General features: G+C 41.9%; 1 protein-coding gene across 1 annotated transcript in view; it reads right to left on the minus strand.

The window, feature by feature from the left end:
* LOC137562309 (protein kinase C-binding protein NELL2-like) overlaps positions 1-14,165 on the minus strand; it is a 256,518-nt gene that overhangs the window by 153,926 nt on the left and 88,427 nt on the right. Inside the window, exon 8 of the mRNA XM_068273644.1 lies at positions 8,039-8,141. Coding sequence (XP_068129745.1) covers positions 8,039-8,141 — 103 coding nt within the window. The remainder of the gene's footprint in view (positions 1-8,038; positions 8,142-14,165) is intronic.

Consider the following 14,165-nt stretch of genomic DNA (forward strand, 5'->3'; position numbering starts at 1 on the left):
CAGGACCACACGTTTCCCAATATAACATTGCTCAGAGCATCACACTGCCTTATTCACATAGTGCATCCAATAGCCATCGCTTTCTCTGGTAAAATCTGCACACCCACCTAGGAGTCTACATGGTCTAACAGAAAATTTGAGCCAACCAGGCTGCCCTCCTCTATTGTAATAAAAAGGAATTTGAAATGTGCAAAGCGTGATTAAACCAATACTTGACAAGGGATTAAATGGTATGAAAAAAATCATCGCTTTATTGTATCAAAAAAGGTAAAATGCAATATTGGATGTCAGAAGCCCGATGCCTGTCCAACCCACCCACCAATAAAAACCCAAATGTCCGTGGAGCGAGGATCACCCAAGTGTTTGGGGGCCAACACTGGGAAAATGCAGCCAAAAAATTATAAATTCACTGCCAGTTCAATAATGACACGGAAGGTAAATGGCACTCCAGATAGTTGTCACAAACAGTTCATGGACGGATAAACCAAGTGGTGTAGTCCGCCAAGCGAGCCCCACTCGCAGGCTCACAATTTGAACTTAGTAGATGTGTAGTGGCAAAGCTGGAAAGAGGATCAACAGATGCGGGAAGCAAGCAGCAGGGGTGGCTGAAGCTGCAATGGTAGCATATAGGCAGGGGTAAGTCCGCAAAAGCTCTAAATTACCTGCCGCTTTGAAGTAGTGCAGTTCAAGCGTTCTCCCTGGTGAATGGCACACCTTGAAGTTTCACCATGTCCTCCTCCCGTGCATAAAAAGGTTCCGTGTCTAAGATCGGCTGCAATTCAAAAATGGCTGTGGGACGCTGGTCCGTTTGGATACGGATACCGTGTGTGCTCTCAGTAGTGATGCGGGATCTCATCTCGCGGGCACATCGCCGTCCTCACCAGCGTCCAAACGTATTCCCACGGATAGCGTGTGGGATCCTCAAGCTCCTCCCACCGACCGGTTTCACGCATGCGCGCTTCCTCAGGGTGTGGCCAGCCCATGACAAACAGTTGTTTTTATTCCCATGGCATCATAGCTCCGCCCTAAGGGCGGCTTAGACCTCCTCTATTGCTCCATGTTTCAGTCCAAATGCTCATGCCCTTTGTAGACAGTTTTTGGTTGCAGACATGGGTCACCAAGGGCAGTCTGATTGCACAGCCCCACATGCAGTAAGCTGTCATGCACTCTGAGTTTTGACAAATTTCTCTCATGGCCAGCATTTAAAGGAACACTATTGATTAACATTTTTTTACCTGGGATTGAGAGAGTTCCTGAAGTGCTGGTAAATAATGATGTATACAATTCACTTGCTTATCTCTTTTGTTTACTCTATCAAATTAACAACACTCTAAACTGACAGCAGTTCACTGCAATCTGACGGCAGAGTGAGCCATGAGGGGATGGGGGAATTTCCTCACAGTGCTGTGCATCCGTTAAACCTGTGTGTGAGAGAAAGTCCTGCCTCTCTGACTGAACTGTCTGCAGAGAGCAGAGGAAATGTAACTTGTTATAAACATTTGTAATTGTCTGACACCACAGCTTTTCACCTTTTTTTTTTTTTTTGGTTTCAGAGAAAAATACTCTGTAGTCTGATGTGCAAAAAAGCACCACTGACTGTGCATTGAAGCAGACACCCCTTTTGAGAATAATTTGTCCCAATAGAGCTTAACCCTACCCACAATGAATTCAAGCTTTTGCTAATTCAAAGTAGGAAAATGTTTACACAGCTACTTAGACTTTTTTTTACATAGTCAATTTTGAACACCTAGTTTGATAATACAGTGGGATGCGAAAGTTTGGGCAGCCTTGTTAATCGTCATGATTTTTCTGTATAAATCGTTGGTTGTTGCGATGAAAAATGTCAGTTAAATATATCATGTAGGAGACACACACAGTGATATTTGAGAAGTGAAATGAAGTTTATTGGATTTACAGCAAATGTGCAATAGTTGTTTAAACAAAATTAGGCAGGTGCATACATTTGGGCACCACAAAAAAAGAAATGAAATCAATATTTAGTAGATCCTCATGTTGCAGAAATTACAGACTCTAAACGCTTCCTGTAGGTTCCATTGAGAGTCTGGATTCTGGTTGAAGGAATTTTGGACCATTCATCTATAAAACATCTCTAGTTCATTCAGGTTTGATGGCTTCCGAGCATGGACAGCTTTCTTTAACTCACACCACAGATTTTCAATTATATTCAGGTCTGGGGACCGAGATGGACATTTCAGAACGTTGTACTTGTTCCTCTGCATGAATGCCTTAGTGGATTTTGAGTAGCGTTTAGGATCATTGTCTTGTTGATAGATCCAGCCTCGGCGCAGCTGCATCTTTGTTACTGATTCCTGGACATTGGACTCCAGAATCTGCTGATACTGAGTGGAATCTATGCATCTCTCAACTGTGACAAGATTCCCAGTCCCTGCACTCAGGGACGGATCTAGGGGGGGCAAGCGGGTATCTTGCCCCAGGCGCAGTTTGTTGAATTCTTAGAAAGGCGGCGAAAACCTGACCTTTAGGTGCCAAAACCTGACCTTGCCCCAGGCGCAACTTGGTCTTGATCCGTCCTTGCCTGCACTACCCACACAGCCCCACAGCATAATGGAACCACCACCATATTTTACTGTAGGTAGCAGGTGTTTTTCTTGGAATGCTGTGTTCTTTTTCCTCCATGCATAACTCCCCTTGTTATGCCCAAATAACTCATCAGTCTACAGCACCTTATTCCAAAATGAAGCTTGCTTGTCCAAATGTGCTTTACTACACCTCAAGCTGCTCTGTTTGTGCTGTGGGCTTCCTCTGTATCACTCTCGCATACAGCATCTCCTTGTGTAAAGTGCGCCAAATGGTTAAACGATGAACAGTGACTCCATCTGCAGCAAGATGATGTTGTAGGTCTTTGGTGCTGGGTTGACTGACTGTTCTCACCATTTGTCGCTTCTGTATGTCCGAGATTTTTCTTGGTCTGCCACTTCGAGCCTTAACTTGAACTGAGCCTGTAGTCTTCCATTTCCTCAATATGTTCCTAACTGTGGAAACCGACTGCTGAAATCTCTGAGACAGCTTTTTATATCCTTCCCCTAAACCATGATGGTGAACAAGCTTTGTCCTCAGGTCAGTTACATACCTTCCGTGCACTCCAGCGTGGGAGTTCCTCTCTCTAGCCTCTGATGTGACTTCCTGTTTTATACAGGAAGTCGCGTCAGAGGCTAGATAGAGGAACTTCCACGCTGGATCGCACATGAATGTATGTAACTGCCGCCGTCCGCCGCCTGCATACCCAAATGTATTGATGCTGGAGGTGAGAGCCCGAGGTGAGGGAGGGGGGGACCATCCCCCCTCCCCACCGAATGTGGCCATAGCTCTCCCCTCATGCTGCGACCCCTCCAGCCCTCTAAAATGGGCCCGAGTGGGCCGTGGGGGCAGGGCCTATTGTTACGCCAGTGGATAAACTTACCCATGCTGAAATGCGCACTCTTGTTAGGCCCCCAGAGGGGTCTAGGAGAGGCCTTAATTGCATGTACTGTAACGCAGTCATCAGGAGTAATTATTTTACACATCCCAGGTTAGGTACACAATTTGATATCAAGGGTATATATATAATTGTGATTCAACATATGTAATTTATATTTTGAAATGCCCATGTGGCCTCATCTATGTAGGAGAGACCACACAAAAATTTAAAGTTAGATTGTCCACACATAAACATACAATCCGTGAGCGCCTCTTGGAGCAACCAGTAGCATGTCATTTCGCCACAATTACTCAACACACGAAGGAGGTTGGCACTGCAGTATACATAAGCTCTTTTATTCAGAAAAAGATAAAATCATAGGGTTATGCGGCGACAGCCCGCTGTTTCAGGTCTTCAGCCCTTTTTCAAGCCGAGAATGCCCATACACATGCATCACAAAACACACCCCTTAAATGCATGTGCCAATAGGACCAATAAAATCAAATTCCTTCACAGCCAATCATCTTACTAGATCGTGCAGGCGGACTCAGAGGGAAACCTTCAGCATAGCATTTCACCACATTTAAACATAATGTAAGTCAATTGCACTGTTAGATCATTGAAAAACGAGGTGGCGATAGACACAGGCTGCTGTTGTACCTTGAGGCGAATTGGATTTGCACATTAGATACTATAGAACCTCGCAGTTTAAACCGTGAATATGATTTGTCACCATTTCTTTAATTCCTGGTCCCCTACTCTATCTTTCTGTTTATGTACGATTATCTACTATATTTGATTTGTACATCATGCTCTGCCTCTGTGGGTTAACTATATGCACATTTGTTCAATATTATGGTTAATATATGGAATTTGATCTCTGTATTATAGCAGCAGTGCTGTTTACAGCAATTCCTGTCCTATTGCGCTCTCACATGCAGCCTCATATAGCGTCCATCTCTATGGCAACGCGCACTTGCCGGGTCTCACGTTGCTAGTCACTTCCCGTCCATGTGACCGGCTGGTTTGGCAGGGACGTACATCGGACCTGCCTTCTGGAGGCGGATGGAGTCTATTCAGACTCCGCCGCGTCCTCGGTGTCTCCTCGGTAACGTCCATGTGACATTACAGTGCCGCCCACCCACTCTATAGTTCCCCATCCGGTCCATCTGGCCGATGGGTGTTTTCAACTGCTATGACGTCGGTTCAGGAGGCTGCACCGGTGATGTGGGAATGTGGTGGTGACGGACATCTGCTGCAGGTTGGTAACTCGCTTTCCATTGGCTCTCACAGTCTTAAAACAGTTCCCCATCAGGTCCGCCTATACATGGCGACAGGGGGTAGGCTGATAGTGTTACACAGCCAGTGATTGGTCAATTTAAAAGTGTGGAATGGTATTTAAACTGCTGTTTTATGTGTCAATGTGAGACTGTCATAGCTTGATAAAGGAGCATGTCCAACACTCTGAAACGTTGCTCTATTGTATGACAGTCTGCAAATAAAATTGTAAAAGAGCACTGGATGGTGCCGGCTTCATCTTTACGTTTTATAATACCTAGGATTATTTCCATAGATGCAATTATAAATATCATCAGTTTATTTTCACCTCAAGTTCACTTTAACAGTCAAGAGCAGACCCCTAAAGATATTCCAAATAGCTCTGCCAACATTTCAGAAATGTACAAGCGCTCTATAATTGGGAGGCTGAAATTGCAAATGACGACGTCTAACTCCATAGTTCTAGCCCGTATTTAAGGTTCAGTGTTTATATATTGAGTATACCAGAGTCTGGAGGCTCCTGGGCACTCTGGACAGTACGGAGGTACAGAAGGCCCAGACCCCATTAGTTGGCTTGATCTAGTGTATGAGCAATTTATTTCTGCACCTGGCCAGATTTTATAAGCAGACGGAGTGCATGGCATAGCATCCTAATGAAGTTTAAATGTGAATTCTTTTGGCAGGATACACCTGTATATAATTCACTGCAATTCTAGCTTTTCATATTGCTTTGTGTTCTACTGCACTTTATTCAACACAACATGTTCTATTCAGGTCACTGAAAAGCAATGCAAACAAAACCATTACAAAAGCCTGTCTTAGTGTAATGCAAATGCATATCCAGAGTAATGCTACCTCCTTTGTGTACAAATGCATTTATTTGTGTTGAATTGCATTATGCTGAAATTCAGAAATAGTGGCCCAAAAATGAACGCATCAAGTTTCACTATTTGACCAGAATCAGGTTCTCCATTTAATAGCCCACACCATCATATAAATGTAATGGGGGGTCCCGTATTTAGCACTGGTCTCAGTCTGGCATCATTTCAGTGTAACTTGCCTCAGGATTCTGAAAACATTAAATAAATATATCTGTGCATCTTTAAAGAGAGCCTCAAGCGATGAAAAAAAATCAATGTATTTAACCCCCCAAAATCCCGGGGCAAAATTCCCCGACTTTCCGGGGGGGGGGGGCAGAGCTTTGGGCTGCATCTCTGCCTTCATTCACGTCAATCGCCGCCTCTCCCCACCCCTCTCAGTGAAAGAAGACAGAGGGGTGGGGAGAGGCGGCAATTAGCGCAGATTGATGCGAATGTAAGGCAGAGCGACTGCCCAAGGCTCTGCCACCTCCAGGAAGTACCAGAGGATTAAAAACATCGTTCAGCCGTGCAGATGCGGCGATTCATCTTTGCTCATACTACAGAAGACCACTGCAAGGTAAAAAGATGAATTTTTCCTTGCCTCAGGCTATCTTTTATTACAATTAGACAACAGACAAAATGCACTACATTATCCACATAAGTAGGTGAAGCCACATAGTAATGCATATATATTTGTACTGCTTTGTTCCTTGCTGCAGTTTTGTTCAACACGTGTGTGTGTGTGTGTGTGTGTGTAAAGCTTGCATAACAGTGTAAACTTGCTAGGGGGCTACATTGATAAGGAGCCTGTAAAAAAAGGGGACAGGGTAGTAGGGGGCCGCTAGTAGAATTAAAATTAGCTATATTCTACTACTGAATTCCAACAATAACTGGGCCTAACCCTTCTCTCACTCAGAACTCTCCCACTACCTATTCCTATCCTTAACCATCCCCCCTCCCCCCCAGGGGCATATCTATGAGACTGCCGCCGGGAGATTTGGGCGCAGAGTAAAGCCACTAAAAGGCTTAACCTGCTCCTGCACAAGTCCCCGCAGCGTTAATTACTATTCCCCCTCCAAGATGCCGTGGATAGTGGGGGAAAGACTTAGTTTGGCTTCCTGCTATTGCTGGCGGTCGAAAAAATACAGTGTTTTTAGAGTAATTTGTGCTTAGTCTTGATGGAGCACAAATCACTCACTGAGTGTGGCTAAAGCAATAATTCCTATTACGGTGTATGGTGATGCCAGCCACGCCCAAATAGCCTGCGCTGTTTTTACAGCACTCACCCAGGGGTGCCTACATCCCTTCCCCCATGGCCCCTAAATATTGAACTCCCCCTCCACTGCCAGAGCAGCAATTTGAAGCAATGAGAGGAAATTTTGGCACAGGGAGGTGCCCGATAAAATAGCAGGTGCCGAGTCTTTCCGCTATCCAAATTGCAGCTTTACATAACAGAGCGCCCACTGTGCAGAGCCATAATGTTCATAGTGGGAAGACTCAGCATTATTTTATCGGCACCTTCCTACACCCACATTTCCATTAGTTGCCACAAATTACGGCTTTTATAATGGGAGTCTATAGCAGCGACCTTTTTTTCTAAGGCACTTTTTTCGTCTTTCAACTGAGGGAGCCATGAATGCCAACATGTACTGTGACATACTGAAGCATGATGTCCTCCCTTTGGAAGCTGGGCTGTAGGGCATTAATTCAACAGTTAAATATAATTCATTAGCATTTTATTAATCATTACTGCGTACAAAATCATCACTAACATTTAAAAATACCCCCATTAAAACCACTATGGATGGCAAGAAAGGGCACCTGTGCCATATATATGTAGTAGGCTGTCTTTAAAAGGAGTGCACTCCAGGACTGCCTACTACATATATATGGCACAGGTGCCCTTTCTTGCCATCCATAGTGGTTTTAATGGGGGTATTTTTAAATGTTAGTGATGATTTTGTACGCAGTAATGATTAATAAAATGCTAATGAATTATATTTAACCGATGGCCTTGTGCTCCCTTATCCCACATATTAAGCCATGTTCTAACCATTTAGGGTGTGACGGCCGATTTAGGTGGTTTGGTGATATCCTGTATATTGTTTTTTGTTCACATTAATTCAACAGAACAACCCCAAACACCCCTATGACCTAGCAAACATGACCACTGGCTTGCTAATGAGGCTGAGGATAGAGGTGCTGGACCAGCAAAGCATGTCTCCAGATCTAAACCCTATTGAGCATCTGTGGGGAACCTCTTTAGTATGTAATTATTGCACTCTGTGTATTGCAGATCTTTAGTTCATATAGTTCATTTTTGTGACACAGGTGTCAGGTTTATTTTAAACATAACTGTACATCTACTTCACAAGGGGATCAATAAATCTAAGTCAATAATCAGTCAACTGATTTAGTTTAGGTGCACAGCTAAGGAGTCAGAGTAATGGCAGAGACTTACGCTGGCATTCCTTGCAGCATTTTTCAGGAACAAATGCAGGTGCCGTGTATGCTGGACAGGCTGGTTCTGTGCAGACTAAGGTTTCACACTGAGCAGTCCCGTTCTGTGGAGAGAGGGAGGAATACACAATTTTAGAACACTTGTACAGTATTCTGTGCAGCTGTATAAGATCTCATGTGTTGCAAGTGCCACTATCAATTTATTTACAGAGTATATACTGTATGTTTATATCCTCTATAATATGCAACTGTCTCTGCGTCCCTGTGCCTGACTTCTTGTGTGTGTGTCCCGTGCAGGCAGGGATGCAGAGACTGTGTAGAGCGGAGAGCGGACGGGGCCAGAAGGGGCGGGCATGTGCGGCGGGCGTGCGTGTGCACGAGTGGCGCGCATGCACGAGCGCCTGGAGGAGTACAGACAGACCTAGCCCGTTTTTTAGATGGGCTAAGGTTACTAGTTTCTTTATAAAAGCGAAGGAGTTTGGCAAATGAGAACGGCGAAATTTGTGCAGAATAGAGGCATTTGTTTATGGTTTTATTCCAAAGCACAAAGCCTAGTTTTAACTAGATATACTGTATCAGTCATGTTTACAAAGTGTTTATAGAGGAGCCCAAAAATTGTCCAGTGTGATGTGTCTTTTAAGCCGTTTGTAAGAGCAGTAACTGAGAGAAGGCAATTGTGTTGGAAGGAAATCAAGCAGCCAATTATTTTCAGTATGGCTACAAATTCTGAGCTGTGGAGCGCGGTCCTTCCATTACAACTGAACTGTTTTTCTGTCATGACATGAAAAGCACAAGCCGTTCTTCTTTATAAACTAGCTGGGGATAGACATCTGAATTCTGAAGCTCTGTAACCCTTAGTCAGCTCACCCCAAGCATCTGTCTCAAGATTACTGAAGCTGAATGTGTGCATCTACTGGCACATGTATTTCAACTGTGTCAGTGGTGAAAACACAGGAAACACCATCACCTAATAAACGCTTTCAGTAAAGGACAACACCACAAATTACAACACAAGCAGTTCATAAATGATAAGTTCTGTACAGTGGCTGTAGAAATAATTTCAAAGTGAAACACAATTGGTGCCAGTTAATTATATCTTGAATGGTTATAGCCTGGAATTCTCAAGGTACCTGTCTTACTGGCCCCTGAAGAGACTTTTAAAAAGCAATTGCATGTGGCCTGTCATACATGATTGCAATAGCGCATGCCGCACCCAAGTTGGAGTGATGCAGCCTAGCAGATTGATATGTGCCATGCCACATCACACTGGTCTTCATGCCATCAGGTGTGGCATGCAGGAGTTTTGGTCTTGGTGGAGTGAGGGACAAAGAGGCTAGCTCCAGTTGGTAAATATAGCATTTCTGCAGGAAACACGCACCACTGCTTGGGAGTCACTTGGGCTAATATTTGGAGGTTATGCTTCTTATTTGGGAAGAATGTAATCTAATATTTGGGGGTCAATCTGCCAATTTTTTGGAGGACTCTAATTGGCTGTCACTCTGCCTAATTGGGGAACATGCTGCATAGTATTTGGGGGGAATCAGCCCAATACATACACTGTCGAATTGGTTGTTAGTCTATATAATAAATAGGGGTTACACTGCCCAATTGGGGTCACTATGCCTATTTATTTTTCTTACAGTTGAGGCCACTCTGCCTAATATTTGTAGGGAGACTCTGCATATAGCTATCTGGGGGGGGCATGCTGCACATTGGGTATTGTGCATATTGTTATTTGCGGGTCACTCTGCAAGCTGTTATTTGCAGGTCACCTTCCACATTATTGTTTGGGGCACTTTGTTTGGAGGGCACTTTGCTTTTTAGGAAACCGTCTGAATATTATTTGGGGGCAATTGTTGTTTGAGGTGCACTGCATTTAATCATGTTTGGTGGGGCATTCTGCCCAATTATGATTTTGGGGTAGTTAGAGAGTCTGCATAATTATATTGTTCACCATTAGTATTTCCCTGTCATTTGAAATCTGCTTGATATTGCTATGTGCATGCTGGGATTGTGTTCATATCATTGGAATTTGCCTATCATTCAGGATTACCTACATGTCATTAATATCTATCTGTCATTCGGTAGTATCTGCATGTGACAGGTCAGTTTTCAGACCTGACTAATTTTGGCAAGAGTTATATTGTGATGGCTAGATGACTGGATCAGGGCATGTCCTAAATGGCAACTCTATTAAGGTATTTCAGGTATGAAGTGATAATTACCTACCAAATGGGGTCAAAGAAAATACAACTAGTGAAATGGTAACCGTGTAATGGGTCCCCACAACTCATAGATGCATATATGGAGAAAATTCACGGTAACCCATTTCCTAAGCAATCAATCTTCAGATGGAAAGAGAAGAAGAGTGGGTCCGCTTCAATGTCTCCAAAGTTTATTCAGGACTTATCCCATACAGACGAACATGCACAATGCTGACATGTTTCGGACCTAGTGTGGGCCTTAATCATAGGATGATTAAGGACCACACTAGGTCCGAAACATGTCAGCATTGTGCATAGGATGATTAAGGACCACACTAGGTCCAAAACATGTCAGCATTGTGCATAGGATGATTAAGGACCACACTAGGTCCGAAACATGTCAGCATTGTGCATGTTTGTCTGTATCGGATAAGTCCTGAATAAACTTTGGAGACCCACTCTTCTTCTCTTTCCAGCTATAATATTGGCTTAGGCCGCCTAGGTCCAGCTCTGTCCTTTGCCAGAGTGTAGCGGTATACACCTCTATTTATTTCCAATCTTCAGATGCTTGCTTACTCCCTCTAAAGCCAAGTTGTCTGTCAGCAAGGAGGTACGAGTTCAGCTGACAGAGAAATCAGTATCCCCCAGTACAGTTGACATGCCACAAACTGATGCATAAAGTAATTTCCTGTGTTATTCTGCAAAAACTACATTTAATCTGTTGGGCATGAGATTATGGTGTCAGAACACACAGTGCATTCTGCACACAGCTCTAGACCAGTTACTATGCTTATGCTGATCCCCATCCTGTCAACATTTCATACTATTGTCTCATGAGTGTCAGAACTAGACAACAGAACAGTGGAAAAAAAGTGGCCCGATCTGATGAATTAGAATTTCGTTTAGATCAAGTGAATCGTGAGTGTGGATGTGTGTTGTTAATTTGTGAGAGGTGTTGGAAGTATAATTCCGATCTTTGAAGGTCCCACCTGGCCACTTGCAGCATTTAGAAGATCTGCTGCTAACACATTGGTGCCAGGTACCACAACACATTTTATGAGGCCTTGTGGAGTCCATCCATCAACAAGTCAAAGGGGAGTCTAAAATGTTTGTCTTATGCCTGGCACAGTCCTTTGACTATTAAATCCTGCTAAAAACAGGAGAGACTTTTTTACTTTCTGATGTCTTTCTTACAAGTCTTCATAGGGCTATAGGTTTGCTATACACCAGCGGTTCTGAATGCTAGCCTGGCTTACAGGGGCATAAAGATATAATTTGCATATTCAGTAGTGAAGCATTGTGGGAAACCACAAATGTTGACTTAAAGCTGAATTATTGCAAGTTTCCTTCTGTTTGAAGAAGGCAAATCACAATAAGCATTGCTTTTTAGTTGGAGGGCTTTTCAGTCTCTTTTAGCCCCCTATACATTCCTAGTGGTTTGGGTCTCCCCGAGCTGCTTGGTTACTCTTAAGTAGACTCATTTATTTCAAAAAAGGCCAAATGTTCTGCAGTGCATTATGTGTAAACCACGCAAAGCTTCATGGAGACATAAACAGTAACAATAAGGATAATGCAGTTTGGCATACAGGAAAGGGCATATTATTGGATTATACCAGGCCTTTGTTTACAATTTTCAGGATTTATTTGCTACAAGTGTGTTATATTATTACAACAGAAAGCCTCAGTGGCTCTCCCAGACAAAGAAAATACGATTTTCCCAATATACTGTGCTTAATTTAATTGTCAGACACCATGTGAAAACAGTCCATTGGACTCTGGACTTTGCCTTAAAGGGATGGTTTTTGCTCTGTGCTCAGTAAATGTGTAATAATAACTGAAGGGGGGGGGGGGCATTATAATTAAAACCTACCTAAAATATATAGATTACTGGAGTCTTTAAGAGTTGGTAATCCATTCATCCAATTTAAAAGCAAGCCTGAGGAATATATGTTACTTCTATTGTGTATTTATATAGCTCTGACATATTGCACAGAATTTTTACATAGTGTAATAAGTCATGGAACTGACTGCCTCTCAGAGAAGCTCACAATCTAATCCCCTACCTTAGTCAATTATTGTTTTATGTCCTTATAGTAGTCAGGCCAAATGTGGGGGTAATATATTTCTCTTACTTCATTTTCTTGCTTTAAATCATTATTTGGTAGTAATCAGTTATATGTGACACAGTCTCCAGACATCCCTCTCTAAAGTGAACTGGATTAGATGTATATTGTCACCTATTACGTAGTTAGCATTTGCCACCCTCACCTTGGGCATATCACACTATAGTCAGGATTGCTATCATGTGTGTGAATGAAATGTCTGTATTGCTTATGATATCCACTGAGGAAGGACTCACATTTGCAGTGCATTTACACATCTAATTTTCCACATACATGTATGTTCATTGTTCACATGTGGAAACTAGAAGCATATAGAAAAACTACACATGATGTACAGAAAAAGGCAGCAAGAAATGCTAGTGCACTCCAAATTGCAAAAAGAGTGCAAGTGTGATCCCTGCTTGAAGATGCTTAGAGATTTTAGAAGATGTACATTATCACTTCTATGCACTTTAGGAAACATTACTTCTATGCACTTGTACTGATGTGAAGTATAATTGCCAATAAATTGGTGTCCCAAAATTAACGTAAGGCCTTGATCAATAATGCAATATATTTGCATAAACAATTGTATGCCCTTTTTTAAACTGAAATCCTGTGTACTCTAGGCTGTTCTATTGTGCTTATACTAGTAATAAACAAGTTTCATTTTTCTTGTTTCTCTACTGAGTAACCGGTCTCAAGGTGGCCACACACGATACAATAAAATAATGCAATTTTACAGCAATTCGATTAAAATGATCAGGTTTCCCAAAAAATCAAAAACTGTTTTTATTAGAGCAAGAAATCATATCAGATTTTTAATTTTTATTTGATATGCCAAGTCCATTTGGAATGATGGATTTTTCTGATCAATTTTTATGAAAATTTTCAATCATTTTGTTTTCATAACTGGGCAAAAATTGGTCAGATTGCTTTAAATGTTACAATTAATTAGAAAAAATTGATTGTAAACCTTGAATTAAAAAGAAATTAAAAAAAAAAAAAAAAAAAAGTGTATCGCGTGTTGCCAACTTCAGACTTTTCCTACTGCCTTTATACTATAGGATTAAACTTACAATTATCTTACTTAGAATTATCCCTCTGCTCAACACCTGAGAATTAGAAATGTTCAATGAAATCCTATTTCCAGCTTTGGTGCAAATTTCTCCAAATATCTCCAATGTTAAAGGACACCAGAGGTGAAAATAAACTAATGAAATAAACAATTGTATCAATCTTCCTTCTCCTACAATGATTTTTTAAGATATTCCACAGTTTTATTTTATGTTTAAATCTACTTTTTAAGTTTTAACTGTTTTATTGTTTTTGCTCAATGACACATTCATTGAAGTTTGCCAGAGCTAAAATATATGAAATATTGACCCTTTTCATCCCTTTCCTGCTCTCAGAAGCCATTTTCTGCTAGGAAAGTGTTTTATACTTGGAATTTCTTATCAGTGAGGATCACACTGTAGTCACTTACCGTCTGAGTCAGCCACTTACTTTCCTGATATTTAACTCTTTCAGGCAGAGAAAGAAAAAAAAGGAACACAGTATATGTCTATCTACTCATGGCACATGTCAACTCGGGTATCCTTTAACAAAAGCAATAGAATAAAGGATATGGTGGAGCATAAGAAAATTCAGTGATACACTAAATAGCATTATTGCTTTTTAAAGCTTACTTATCTATGCATGTAGTATCCCTTTAAGTGCACAGATAACAACTAAATGTTACACAATATACCACATACCCAGGTAGAACATCTCTGTGTAATAGCAATACATCAACAATTCTTTCTTCCATACTGGGATGACC

This window comes from Hyperolius riggenbachi, chromosome 3, assembly GCF_040937935.1.
Source record: "Hyperolius riggenbachi isolate aHypRig1 chromosome 3, aHypRig1.pri, whole genome shotgun sequence".
NCBI lineage: Eukaryota > Metazoa > Chordata > Amphibia > Anura > Hyperoliidae > Hyperolius > Hyperolius riggenbachi.